This window comes from Pithys albifrons, chromosome 1 (genome assembly GCF_047495875.1).
Source record: "Pithys albifrons albifrons isolate INPA30051 chromosome 1, PitAlb_v1, whole genome shotgun sequence".
Taxonomy (NCBI): Eukaryota; Metazoa; Chordata; class Aves; order Passeriformes; family Thamnophilidae; genus Pithys; species Pithys albifrons.
In genome coordinates this window covers 89,035,735-89,050,515 of record NC_092458.1, presented here as the reverse complement: position 1 = coordinate 89,050,515, position 14,781 = coordinate 89,035,735, and the positions used below count along the sequence as shown (strand labels likewise).

The 14,781-nt window shown below is 41.5% G+C and overlaps 2 protein-coding genes across 7 annotated transcripts in view; one reads left to right on the top strand and one right to left on the bottom strand.

Moving 5' to 3' along the window:
• STXBP5L (syntaxin binding protein 5L) overlaps positions 1 to 4,862 on the top strand; it is a 207,439-nt gene extending 202,577 nt beyond the window's left edge. For all 5 annotated transcript variants that reach the window (XM_071559888.1, XM_071559870.1, XM_071559861.1 and 2 more), the window contains one exon: positions 153 to 4,862. In XM_071559888.1, the coding sequence (XP_071415989.1) occupies positions 153 to 194 (42 nt within the window). In that variant the 3' untranslated portion in view covers positions 195 to 4,862. The remainder of the gene's footprint in view (positions 1 to 152) is intronic.
• Positions 3,157 to 14,781, bottom strand: part of POLQ (DNA polymerase theta) — a 59,771-nt gene continuing 48,146 nt past the window's right edge. For both annotated transcript variants that reach the window (XM_071559846.1, XM_071559839.1), the window contains 3 exons: positions 13,509 to 13,662; positions 11,662 to 11,777; positions 3,157 to 8,920 (listed from right to left, as the gene is read on the bottom strand). In XM_071559846.1, coding sequence (XP_071415947.1) covers positions 8,807 to 8,920; positions 11,662 to 11,777; positions 13,509 to 13,662 — 384 coding nt within the window. In that variant the 3' untranslated portion in view covers positions 3,157 to 8,806. The remainder of the gene's footprint in view (positions 8,921 to 11,661; positions 11,778 to 13,508; positions 13,663 to 14,781) is intronic.

The following is a 14,781-nucleotide window of genomic DNA, read 5'->3' as shown; positions in this document are numbered from 1 at the left end:
AGACCAGATAACACTGTTAGTGAAGTACTGCATTGCTCTTCCTTGTTGAGTTATGAAATTTGTGACAGATAGTGGGCCTGGGTCATGTGTGATACCCGATATGCAGGGCAGTGTTTTATTGCCATTTTTTGGTTTTTTTCCCATTTCTGTAGGTGATGCTGAAATACAAGGACAAAAAGTGGTACCAGTTTTAAGACTTTCAAAGAAGCTGCTTGTGGCTTTATTAAGAACACTGTTCAGGGAAGCAACATTCATTCCCAAATCTACCAGTCACTGGCCAGAGACCGTTCTTTTCTCCTAGAAGATGTTTGCCTGTTACTATGATTGGATTCATCACAGTGGACGTCAAGGGGAAATTTTACAGACTGTGAGATAGAAGCTGGAATCGTGAGGGTCTTCCTCCAACAGCTGGCTCATGCAGTGGCCAATTTTTTTCCAAAAGGAACTCAACCATCACTGTGGCATGTAGTTTTTCAGAAGCTGTAGGTATGAACTGGGGAGAGTGCATCTGGTTAAAAATATTCTGTACAAACTCGAATGTTAATGCACTTATAAAACTTTGCATGACTAATTGCCATCTTAAAAAAAAAAAAAAAGAGAAAAAGAAAGCATGTTGTGACCGAAGAAAAATGGGATTTATTTCTATTCTGAGCAAAAAAAAAAACCAAACACACAAATAGCAAAAATCTTTATTTTTTAAAAGTGACATTATAAAAAGCCAGTACATTTCAAGCATGTTTGCTACTGTTCTCCACATAAAAATAAGTTAAATAAGTTTAGCTGCATTTTCTTATCTGCCATTTATTTCCCTTGAAAAACCTTGCTTGAAATCAATTCTTTTTAACATCTGAGAAAAATAGATTCCAAATCCTATGCCCAAAATTTACAGATTTTACAGGTAGCTGAACAGGCACTGTCCAAAACATAACATGAGCATAGGTGGTTTATTTCCAATTCAGAGCACATGACATGTCATCCTTATCTGTACTTCTGAAAATGTGCTCCAGATTTATCTGAGTTGTCCTTGAAGGGGCCATGGCACTTTTCATCCCCGTGGAGTCTGTATCACTTGGTTGCCTTATTTCTCCATAGCAGGAATAGAAAACCAGCTTTGGAAACCACTTCTTCAAATTAAGAAAGGCAAGATGGCAAACCACAGTCCTGTCATATTCTGCTCACAGAGGCTACTTAGCAGCTTGCAGAGCAGTGATGCTGGACAAGTGCTCAGCTGAAATTATGTGAAGGGACCTGCACAGTAATCCCCTCAAACCCTGTAAGAGAGATCAGAGCAGCAAGACTAAACAATGGGCCAAGGGAGGAACATGGAAAACCATTGTTAACATAGATATATAACACATATATAAAATGATACCATGAGTGAGTGGCAGTTGATTCTCTGTTCACACTGCTAAAGGTAATTTGCTTTGGCTTCAAAGTGGTTTGTTTGGTTTCTACAGTGAACTCCGCAGAAAACTCTGCAGCCCGCAGCTACAGGAGAGAACAGTCAACAGAACCTGTTGCCTGTCCACATAAATGGATTCCTAGTCCATAAGAATGTTCCACATTAGCACACAAGAGCCTCACTGCCACACAGTTCAATTCTTAAATTAGAAACTTTTCCAACATTGGCTTGGAAACAAGGCACTGAAGGCTTGTTTTCATGCACCTGGACATAGTTTCAAATTAGAAAAAGGAGATGAGGAAAAGCTGGAAAAACGGCATTTAAAATTTTTGTATATGAGAAGAGCAACATTGTCCCTTCAGGGAGTCCTGATGGACACTGACACAGACAGGCACCACTCCTCCTAACTAGACCTCAACTTCACTGGTGTTGGTGTCATTCTAGTGTTCAGATGATCCTTCTCAAAGATGTCTTTTCCATATTCTTCCTTTACCTACAACAAAATGCAGCCCAGGAAACTGTACCATCCAGAAGCCTGGCCTCACTATCAGCCCACTGCACAGTTAAAGGGTTGGAAGAGAACTGAGCCATTAAGTTCACATTGTAGCACAAGAGAATTTCATGATTTACAGGATTTGTACATTTCTATGTGGGCAAAATCAAAATTATGGCATTGGCAGGTCTAGCTCAACTGGGAATGAGACAAGAAGTTCATCTGGCACAAGAGAAACTGCTCTTAGTTGTGAGAACTGTAGAAACTTGTTTGGAAAAAGGTCAAAGGCTGAGCAATGCCTGGGTTTCTGCTGAGAGCTAAGAAATTGGAGTTGTCCATAACTTGAGACGGTATCTGTGTGTCTGTGTTTAAGGAAATGCCAAACTCGCCACTCTGATGCCTAGTTGGGAAATTCCTTCCAGTGGCTGGGTCACAGAACTAACCCATTGTGCCTGTGAGGAAGCATCACTCTAAGCAGGTATCTAGAATGAGAAATAAATGACAACAACAGAACAGCAATTTGATCTTCTGTTTAAACAAATTTTCACTTGGCCTGTGCTCTGGTCTATAACCCAAAACCACCAGTCTCTGGACAACCAAATCACTTGGGGCAGCATTCAAACCCCAGCAGCCAACTCCCCTTCCATGCTGGCCTGGTGTGTCACAGGCAGCAGTGCAGCCCAAGGGGCGGTGCTCAGGCAGCCAGCGGCTCACCACAGTGACAAGGATGGCACCAGGGCTGCCTAAGATTTTGGCTGTACCTCACATGGGTGGCTAATATTACTGAGCCCTCCATTAACATGATTTCAGTGGCTTTCAGTGGAAATAGCATCAGCCCACCTCCTTGTTTGAGAATCATCTGAAAATTTAAGAGCAATTCTTAATAACTGCTAATCTTTCCAGCACACCCAGAGAGACAAGTGACTTCAACAAGTATTTTACACAATTGCCTGACTGACTTTGGCTGCCAACAGTCTCTGTCTTAACACCAGGGTAAAAAACCTGCCAGTAGATTTCCATTTGCATTTTTATGCAACAGAGAAATGAGAATTCAGCAGCCCTCAAACTTACAATTTTTAATACTAAACTTTTAAGCAACTTTTCTCTAGTACTCATGAGGTCACAGCTTTCCACTCTTACATATTTTACATATTTCCAGAGAGTTACCAATTACTATTTCTGTTAAGTTCACCACTTGTGACTATAATTAGCAATTTTCTTGTAGTCTGTAGAGAAATAAAAAGTTGTATATGTTTGTATATAGAACATTCTATATATATAATATATATATATGTAATGTATATGTTGTATAAGTTTGTTAGTGCACACTGTTAAATGCTTTCTATCAAGATTTACCATGTATGTGGAAAAAATCATCACTTAAAAGTTCAGTGAGGGAGGAAAACTTCTTGCCTGGTTGATTTATTGTGAAGTGAGGGAAAGTGTGGGATTTTTTAAAGGCTTGACCTGAACACTACTAAAGACTGTTAGGGAAAGGCATAAAGCTGCAGCACTCCAAGCAATGAGCACAGCATCTGACTGTAAGAAAGACTGTAAGACTGTGACTGGCTGTAAGAAAATTGAGGACACTGGCTGTCACTGGATGTTGAAATCTTTCTGTGCTTTCACCTTTCCCACTAAGACAGCACCACCTCAAGCAAAATCCTAAGCTTAGATGTATCTTCAACATCACAATCCTCAGCTTCAACATGCAAGATTGGCTGGAAATATTTGTCCAAGTTAAAATCCAAATTCATTTGGATACCTTATTCCCTTCTATTCTTCTTTCCAGGAGCTCTGTCACAATCACATCCAAAACCAGACACACAGAACGTCCAACAGCACACATGCCTTGGGTTTGACCAGATTTTTTAATCTTATGCCTAGACAGACAGAGAAAATGCATTAAATAGATTATCTTTAAACTTGCAGAGTTGGCAAGTCTTCAATGAAGTACAAGCTATTTTATCACTAATAAAAATTTCCTAGAGCTTTAAGTTACATTTCAAATCTTGAATTAAAAGACAGGACACTGGAAATTTTGAGAATCAGATTTTGTTTTGCATAATTATCTGAGGAATTTTGGGGTTTTTTTACAGTTCTACAGTTCAACTACATACATGAGTTGGACATTCCCCACAATACCAGAACATAGCTTGTTACATAAATATTTCACAGAAATACTCTATTTACTGTACCTCTTGTATAAAATTATAACATAAAACCCCTCCAGAACAGTTTATATTCCTTTTCCAGAATCCCTTTAACACCACAGCATGTGCATTGTAACAAAGATAGACATACAAACTTTTTTGTTTCAGGATTTAAGAAGGGAAGAAATCACTGGAGCTTGAGAGCTGCATTCAGCCTCAGGCCTCCTTCATTCATAAGCCATGTGTATTGTAGCACAGGCAAACCCCCAGCTTTTGGTTAATTATGCCCCTCAAATACCCTGGGCTATGCCCCTATAGAGCCTTTTCCATATCCTAAAGGTGAATTCAAGCACAGTATATTTCAGTCTTGAATGGGTTTTTGCCTTGGTATGGTCTCAGTAAGAACACACTCTCTCTCATTAAGGAAGGCGTGTGGCCATTTGTAGTCAGCTCTTCATCTTAGGTGTATAAGCAATAGTCACGTAAATGAGTGTTTCCATCCATGTGTTTTGTTTTGTGATTAAATCAACAAATCAAACGTTGTACTTTTTTAAATAGCAACAAATACTCAGATTCAGTGTCAAGGAAATGTGGACTTAATATGTGTGGGGTTTGTTAACAAGTCATTACGTGTCTCTCAGAACGAAGGCTAAACTGGGGTGAACCGCACCCTCCTGCGCTAACCATGTCCTGTTTCCACAGGTATCCTAAATCAGCATCACAAAACTAAGGCATCTTTAACTGAGGCTGTTTCAAATCCCCAGTAATAACCAAAAAAAAAAAAAAGAGGGAAAGAAAATAAAGGAAAGAATTGATACTACTTGGTGTAGATCTCTTTTTTCAACCTCTACTCTTGGATTCGTTATAGTATTTCAAAGGTGCATTGTTTGTGTAAAGGCTTTGGATGGAGTTTACACTGCTCAGTCATTCTGGAATACAAAAAATGCAGTTGTGGTTGTTGCTGGGGTGGGGATGGTCACCTTCCTTCCTCCAGCAGCTCCTGCAAGATAAAAACCCACAGCCCAGCTAATGTTCCCATGGTTTATTGCAGGGAGCTCACATGGAGCCCATAACTGCAGTTCCAGCCCCCACAAATATTCCCAGCCTTATGCTTGCATTTCCTAACCAACCAAGAGCACCCTTCATGTCACCTCCACTTCAGGCACCTGCAAGCTGAGCTCTCAGAAGGGCAGAAATGTGCTCATTAAAGGGTACTTCCCAACAGCATGTTTGAGTTGTTCTGTCAGGAGAGGCTCAAAATGTCAGCCAAGGGTACTGAGCTTCCAGTTCCCTCTTTTAAGCACATATTTGCAGGAAAAACTTTACAACTGTCTTCTAGATGAAATGCAAGTGGTATGGGAGAAAAGCAAAAGGAGCAAATCAGATCAGACTACAGGTGTCATTAGCTGCCACCTGCATCTTACCATTTCCTGTAGGCAGGGAGAGAAGGAAAGCTGCAGCAGAAAGACCAAGACAAAACAAGCTTGCGGTCTGCATGTGAGAAAAAGGACCGAAAGGCTGTAGCAAACACCAAAGGCATGAACACTTGCTACCAAGGCTGGGCAATTTCTGCCCCATACCAGTAGGCAGCTGAATGGCAATTTGAGTCATTTCCATGAGAAAGCAGATACAAAGCAAACAGAACAGGGCTGCTGAGCAGCCCGAGGGCACGGGCTCTCCCTATGAGGAGCTGGGTCACAGGTTCACGCGTGTGAAGACAAGGCACTCCTGGTGACTACACCTACCTGTTCAGGACTGGATCCCAACCCGATTTCTTTTGGCAGAGAGACACCCACCTGCTGGTGCAGTGCAAGGGCACAAGGCAGGACTAGGCTGCTGTAGCGAGTGACAGGGCTGCAAAACAGTTCTAACAAACAGAACACTTACCCCTTCCGCAGTGTTTATCTGTCCTGGTCCTGGGCTGCACCAGCTAACAGGAGGCTGGAGTGGACTGCAGAGTCACACACAAACCAGCTCGGGAACAGAGAGCAAACATGATCAGATACATCCCATCCTGACTACAACGACACAGACTAAACCTGCACTCTCCTTATCAGGTCCTGAACTAACAAAAAGCCCAGTTCCAACTAAACACAGGCCTCAGCCCATCAGAGGTGGGTGAAGAGGGGCCCACAGGCAAAAATAGGTAATTAATGTGAACAGCCAGGTTCCCTCTATCACCTTCAGAACGTAACATGTACCATTCTCTGGGGAGCACCTCTGCTTATCTGACCTAAGCCCTTTTCTGCTTCCCCTGCTCAGTCTTGCTAAGAGTTAAAGTCTAATCAGAATTAAGGAATGTAAATAGCAGCAATCAGGCAACAGCTCAGAGCCGGTCCTAATAACATGACTCAAACGCTGCAGCCGCCTCACTCACAGAGCAGTGGCTACCTTTTATCTTCTCATTTGCTCCAAATTACTGCTTAATTAAAATGAACTCATCGAGTTTGTCAGGCAAGATAGTTTAGGTCTGTGTCAATCCCTTTATTGACTAGCATTACCCCTGTCTAGAGAGCTCGTTGAGAAATACGCAGGAGAGCCATCCTTTGGAAATTCTGAAGACAGTATGTGGTTGGAAATAATGTAATGTGCCAAAGAACAAGCAACCCAAATTACAGCAGCCCCAGTGAGGCCTGAAATACAGCACAGGTGTATCACCGCATGACACCCAAGGACAGGAAATCATTAGGCCATGTGAATTGACAATGAGTCCAACCCAGCAGCTTCACAGGCAGAGCACACAAATGGTCAGGCACCAGGGTGCCAAGGCTCAGATCTGTTAGTAACAAAAGCTTTAATAAGCCAAGAAAAAAAACAACTTATCAACTGAATGCCGTGGATAAAGAGCTCAGCCATCAGGTGACAGATGTCGTAGAAAACCATAGCATTGAGCAGGCAAGAAGAAAACAAAAATTCTCAATGTAAAGTGAAATACAGAACAGTAAAGAAGGCCAAGTCGGTGCTGAGAAGGGCAGTCAAGGTATCCTCACCTGGGGCTCTGACTCAATGCCACGTGTCCATTTGGCTGCACAACAGGCAGGTGGTGGAGCAGAGTCTGGGATGCAGCCTTTTGTACGCAGGGCCCATTAACATCTTTGAAAACCCGGTGTGTTCTTCAAACCTCAGTGCAAGGTACTTCTGATGTCAGGATAATGGCCATGCCAAAAGGGCCTCATTTGAAGTTAAAAAGCTCAAGCTTGCTCTCAGGCTGTTGAAAGCCAAGTGTGCATCCTCTCAGATCAGGCTGTAAAGGCAACTTCAAAAGTACAGTGCTCAAAAAGGATTCAGCATAAGTTCAGAAATGAAAGAATAATTAGGGGTTGAAAATTTCTAACAGGAGGCAAGAATGGAAAGATGGAGATTGATTACATCAGGGAGGAACTGCAGAAGAAAGACATGATATAATAATTAGAGACATAAGGAAGATGACAGGAGGAACTTGTTCTCCCTTTCTTGTAATATACAAGGGCTACACGATGAAAATTACAGAATCCAGGGTTAGGCATTATATAAAGTTAAGGAAACAGCTGGACCTGTGTAACCATCACAGCCGTCTGGAAGGGAAATAAAAGCATGTGTTGTGAGATTTAGCCAGATCAGAAGGTAGTAGTGGGCAGAGTAATGTCAATAGTGGCAGATTAATTCCCTACAAGCTCCTTCCTTGAAGGAGCTATTTTGAAGCCCTTGTTCTGAAGCATCTCTGATCCCAGCAGCTGACCTAAGTCAGACTCATCACCAGTTCACCCTGACAAGCCCAAACTTCCAGAAAAAACTTTCTGCCCAATCACAGGGTCAGGGTCAAAGACACTGAGAGACAAAACGCAGGGGAAATCTGAGCAGTTTTTATTTGGGGCTACCAACACAGAGTGTAAGGCTTTCTAGCAGACTGGTCTCTGGATGAAGAGCCACAGGTCACCCACCACTGTGCAGCAATTCCTGACTCCTCTCAAACACACCAGACCTCAAACACCAGGAATGCTGCTGCAACATCATCTGGGCATACTGAGATAGGTTTTTTCTTCACAAAAAATATGAATTACCATTAAGTTTTTAAACAATACATTGAATTTCATTTTTTAAAATGTTTTTGCTGGTGATTTTGTATTAACTCTAAGGGACTCCAAAACAATATCTCTCTTGAGCCCTGTCTGCAAGGTAGCAGTAGGACTAATTACAGCAGCCACAAAAATGCATTCTTAAAAGTCAAAGGCCAACCAAGCACTGGTTCCACTCGCTGTGAACGCTGCACAGCTGCTCAGAAATCCAGCCAGCTGTAAAGCCACTTCAGCATCTGAGTATTATCATCAGAATCCAGTATAAGATAATCCTGGCAGAGACCTGTAAAATTCCACATCAAGTGCAATCACAATGACTTTTTTTTTTGTCCTAGACAATTACACACAAGAACTGCCAGATTATCTTTGTGCCTTGTTTTAATAAAGCAATCCAGCTCATTTCATACGTAATAAATTCATTAGGCTTTGGGGTTTTGTACAATATCAAGCATACTATAACAAAATTCATTTCAACACTCTTCTTTTAGCAATTAATAATTTCACAGTTCTGTAAACACGCTTCACTGCTCTCTCTGAGCTCTGAAGGTTTGGCTTGGTGCATTCATACCAGCTCTCCCATACGTTTGGAAGGTAGTAGACACACAGCACGGGAGGATCACACTGCCAGCAGGTGATCGCAGCCCTCGCCCTGCCCAGTCCTCAGCACCTTCTGCCCCACCACATGTGAGAAGCTGCATTGCAGTCAGAGCTCCAGGTCCTGCAGGTCTCCCCAGCTAGGGCCAATTTTCACCTTCACATTCAGCTTTACTGAGAGTTTGATGGCATTTTCCATCTCATGCTTCACAATCTGAGCAACCTGCAAGAAAACATCAACCATCAGACACACACATAACTTCAGTGCTCTGTTTTTCTGTCAACAGCTGGGGTGGACAGGCACCTGAAATCCTCTCCTGAGTTTACCTGCACTGACTTACCACCAAGGGGAATGCAACCAAACATTTTAATCCTGACCAAGGTTTATGAATGGAGAAACTGTATAAAGCCAGGAAGATTTTATGCAGCACACAGTTGAGAGTTCTGTGCTGTTTAAGACTGCTTAGAAAAGAGGCAAGATTAACTTTCTATAAAACACTTGAGTGTCCTGCAGAGTCTCCTCCTTCACCCACCTGCATAACTGTTTCATGGAGTCCGTTCTGAAAACTTCAATGCACCGAAAGCAAGACACAAAACAAATATGCCAAAAGCAAAGAACAGTGGCTCCTCCATGCTGTGCCAGCATGAGCAGCATCCTGAAACACAGATTATAAACCTCTGGGAAAGATCACACTGAGTGTGGGTGCTAGAAACTCTGCTGAGCTCCCCCTTCACTGCTGCCCTCTAGTAAACAGGTGAGGCAACTGTTCTCTGCCTCCAAAAGTATTCCCAGGAGAACATTCATTTCAGTAGACAGACAGGGAACCAACAATTCTTTTTGCAACTATTTAAATTATAAGAGAGTGGATTTTTTTTCCTGACTGTAAAAACCTGCCCTGGATAAAGAGACTTCCTTTCCTACCCCAAGACCCATGCAGAATCCAGCCTGTCCTGGATTGCTTATTTGAACAAATCTTTCAATTTACACCCATCCCATGACCCTTGCCACAGCAGAGAGAAAAGAGGCTCTGAATTTATGGTGATTCCTCAGGTCAGTTAGAAGCTACTGTCAGCAGAGGAACTACTCAAGCTTTCTGACCCTTCGACACAGTTTCAGAATTTCCTCACAGGTACCCACTGTAGAAATTTCTCTGTTTTTTTTTTTTTTTTGCTGGGGAATGCAGGAGGAGATTTGAGGAGATAAGAGCACAAGAGTTTACAACAGCATTAAGAACTAGGGGGAGGTTTGTCTTCCAAACCTCTACGTCCTAACATATCAGCATTTCAAAATGATCTTGATAGCCTCGAAAAATGCTTTGAAATAGGATGTAATTCAGCACAGACAAGTCCAGAGTAGAAAGAAGCAGCGTAGAGAATTAGGACAGAAATAATCTACTGTTCAAAAATAGGATGAAAAATAACTGCCTGGGCAGGAAAAAAATGGGGTTATCAGAGATTAAAAACTGAGCAGGGCTTAATCAAGGCACACTGCTGTGAGAAAGCAAGCAAATGAAATTCTGGATCACAGAAAATGTTGCTTGCATGACACACAGATCAATTTTCCACTGCATCCAAACCACTCCAGCCTTGATCAAGTTTGGTGCCCAGGTATGTCAAAAAAACCCCATGAACCATACTGAAGGGGACTCTGTGAGAATAGTCACAGGTCCAGCACACAGCACCAACAAAGAACATCAGATTAGGACTGCTGCACCTAGGACCAGGGACAGCAACTGTGCTGCAGGGCAGACATGAAAACCTGCTGTTTCAAGTGATAGCTCAGAAAATGTATGGACTGAAATATATCTGAAGGAAGTTAGAAAATCTGGTAATAATTGCCCTTGAAGTAAGGCTGTTAAATGAAAAAAAAATAGAATATGATAAATAAAAAGCAAATCCACTCACTTGGCTCCAGTTCTCTTGGGGACACGATGATAACCTGGAGTCATTATCTAAAGATGTAAAAGCCTATACTCAGGGGATCTTAGTTTTCTACAGGAAGAATATTAGGAGCCTTTTCATCTCTAAAACAGCCTGCCCAGATTGAAGCAGCAGATGTCTGAACAAAGCTGGCAAAATGAGCAAAAGTTCGAGCTGATATTCAAGAGAAAAATATTAAACGTTTTGTTCTTATTTAAATTAAAATATATATATGCTCAGGCCAGTCAGTATTGCTGAAAGCTCTCTCAGACTAGGAGTTGCTGCTTGCCATCAGGAAATGACCTTCTGTCATTAAAGATGTGCGTGAGCAGAAGTGGAAGAAACACATCCCCAAAACACGGAGGCACAGCCTGGGAGCCTTCCTGTTTTTGTGCTCAGGACTTGGGAAAACACTGAGCTGCCAACACGAGGCTAAAACACTTGCCACTGAAAGCTGTCACACAGACACTTCTGTGCCCAGGCACAGGAGTGCCTTGAGGGAGGAAGGGCACACACACAGATACCTCAAGTCCACACAGAACATGTCTTGTTCCTACCATGCTGCCAAGCAACACCATAATGCTCCTACCAGGAAGACAGGTAGGGAAGGAGGAAACAAGCACCAAAAGGACAGTCCTCATTTCCCTACACAGAATACAAACCAGAGGAACAATACACATTCTGAGTTAGGCACCAGAGTGTACACAGGGAGGTAAAAATACCTCCAGATGAGGAAACACTACACCTGTCAACAATACTAAGTTACTTTACTCATCAAGACTTGCAGAGAAGTTGTATGAACTGCTGTTATAAGCAGCAAAGCACACATTGAAAATGAACTTCAGCCACAAGGATGGCTTTAGTCTGAAAATAAAGGGATCAAGCATGCAAACATTTTTTCATCCAATTCAGTTTTGTTTTCACAGACATCTCAGCCCCCAGAGAGAGGGGATCCAGGGAAGAGAACGTAAGCTGCTAGAGGGAAGGATGGTTTGAAACACTGTAAAGCAGTAGAGAGCTGAAAAAGCAACCACAGGGCCATACCTGGATGACATCATCTTCTGCAACTTCATAAAGCAGCTCATCGTGCAGCTGGAGGATAAAAAAACCTCCGCTGACAGGACGTAGCATCCCTGCGTTTCTCTTCCTCGACAGCCTTCCTACACAGGTGAAGAGCAGGTTTTGTTAGATACCATAATCAAAAGCATGTTTCTTGCATCAAAAACCTCTGCATGTTCCCAATGCCGAAAAAAAGAACATGAGGAACTTAAAAAATGAAAAGCCCACGCCTACAGATAAAACCACAAAACATTACTATTCTATCAGTATTTCTATACCTACTGAGGGAAAAATGTTAATGAAAAGTATTTGAGACATAAACATTTCAGCCTTAGATTATAAAGTTATGAATCAGAACTGAAACAAGAGACAGTTGTGTTCTCCTGAACCATCTGTTTTAAAAGTAAATTTTAAACAAAATCATGTCAAGTTTAATGAGAAACTGGTTTACAACATTCTCTCTGGCAATGAATTCTGCTTTTCTTCCAGAAACGTTTTAATGGCTAGTCTAAAAAAGCAGTAGGTCTCCTTCCAAATGTACTTTCTGAAACTGTAGTTACTGAGTAAAATACAGGGGATAAAAAAAGAGCAGTTATTGAATAAACAAATAAGCAGCTCACAAAACCAGGATCCTGATAGGCCTTCCCTGACAAAACATATAACAAACCCTTCCATGGTAAAAGCTGTTGGTTTTTTTAAATAAACAAACACAACCTCACAGACACAGACTCAGAAGTTATTTATTTCTCAGGTTAGCTAACAGGACAACTTCAGTTCACAGAGAGTGTTTCAAAGCATCAGTTCCTAACACAAGCCTCACACTGAAGCAGCAATGTTGAAGGTGCCACGTGATGCAGGATGCTCCTCTGATGGTACAGGCATTTCTAACTTGCTGAAAGAGAATTTCTTCAAGTTCTTCAAACACTAAGTATCAGTGCAGGGGAAAAGTGCCACAAACGCATCTACTGGCCTTCCCACACTTACACTGGCCAAAGATCAGTAGCTGCTGCTCCTGGAAGGCTTGTGAAGTTCTGCCAAGCATATGCCTTCCACTCATAGCCAACCTCTGAATTTTGTATCTCCAGAAAAAAACTCCTTGACATATTTTTAGAGGTTTGGCAATTAATTATTTAGTTTACAAATCAGACTCTTCATATTAAGACAACTTCATGTTTCAATTGAAGCAAAAGAATTATCAAAGAAATATAGTATTCCACCTCTTAAGTTATCTTTCTAAAAATATATGTCTGGTGAACGAAACACTGTTGACATTATGCTAAAAAAGCCTTTGTGGCACTCCCCTGGGAATAAACACTCCAGCACAACTTTGCTATCTGCAGCACGAAAAAAATTATGCTGATAAGTGCTTCATATAATACTCTTGTGAGTCTCTGTATATCAAATTCCAGCCAACAAATTCCAGCCTTAATTCTAACCAAAAAATGTATTTTTGGAAATAGAAGCTGTCCCACTCAATCTTTTCACTGCCTCTGAAGCCGGAGTATCTGCTCAGTTTCACCTTCCTATTTTTGAACAATTCGGTTGTGGCATCACAGACCACATCACACATGAATTCTCACTGCCAACCTTTGCAAGATCTGCTCTGAAGTACTTGGAGTTTCTGTTCTATCACAGCATTTGTTTTAGTTTATGTGTTGAGCAGGCATTCTCCCTCCTTCCTTATGACTTTTTTGCCCACTAGATTTACCACGGCCAGGAAATAAAGCAAATCACCTCCAGGCCCAAAGGCACTAACCTTTTTTCAGGCTTTTTTTTTAACATTAGTAACACTGCAAATTTTGCTCTCGTGTGCAAAGAAGAGACAAGCATACCAGTCTTATCTCTTTGGAAGGAGTTCTCCAGATGTCCATGGGACTTGATGACAGAGGAGAAAGCTTCCAGGCGTCTCTGAATGTTCACAGTGGCTGTTTTGACGATATCTGCAGCCGATCCCTGAACAGTTGTATTCACAGCCTGTCGCTCTGCCTGAAAGGAGACAGTTGTTCTCAGAACTCACCCCGAGTAAAATCAGTCAAATCCAGCATGTCATATGTACTTAATCAAAAATAATAAATACAGGGCATAATAAAACTTCCACATAAAGAGTGTGTTCTATCTGCGTGAAAGACAGACACATTATATACTACCTTCAGACACAAAATCTCTCCAGGTGACTGAGAAAAGAAGGATTTCCAGAAATTTAAAATGAATGAATATCAAGGGTAATAACCTGCAAGAGTCAGAACCTGCAAGAGTCAGAAGGAGGAAGCATATACACATGGTAACAGTTTCACAAGGAGTAGAAAAATCTCACAGTTATTACAAGACACTTCTGCTTATGTTCAAAACCATCAAGAATAGATAACCAAAGGCAAGAAGCTTGATTTCGTGGACTAACAATCTAGTCTCTACATTGAATCCTGACTGCCAGAGCATTACAACTCTGCAAAAACACACCAGACCACCATTTTTATTGACACAAGCAATCTCTCTACTAATCCCCTCCTCAGACAAGAGAACTGTATTCAAAGGTTCTTCCCTCCTTGGTTACAGCTGAACCATGAGCAAAAAGTTATGAGGATACTGAAATGAAAGTGTAGATAATTTATTAACTGGTCTTTAATATGATTTTAGAGAATAAATCAAAGTTGAACAGAAGATGCATCTACAAAGTTTCCTGATGAAGTATTCTTCAGATCAAATAGTCAAATAATTTCAAAAGCTTTTTGACAGTCTTCTTGTCAACTATTTGGAGTACAAACTCCCCCACCTCCTCCTTCTTCCACTCTAGTCTTTAATTCCACACAACCTGATCCATCTTTCTACTTAGAAATATTATGCTTCCTCTCCACAGAAATGCACCAACACCTCCCCAGGGAGTCAATTCACTCTTGCTGAAGTGACGTGTATGACAGATGTGTGCAAAATGACCTTGGAAAAAAGTAATGCCAGTGCAAAGGCATACACTAAGTAAATATTTGCCTAACAAGTTAGAACAATTTCCTTTGAGGGAAAGTAAAAAAAGGAACAAATACACCAAAAATAAAGGACTTAAATGCCCTTTCTTGTTCAAGTGCTGACAGCATTTAACATATGAAGACTGCT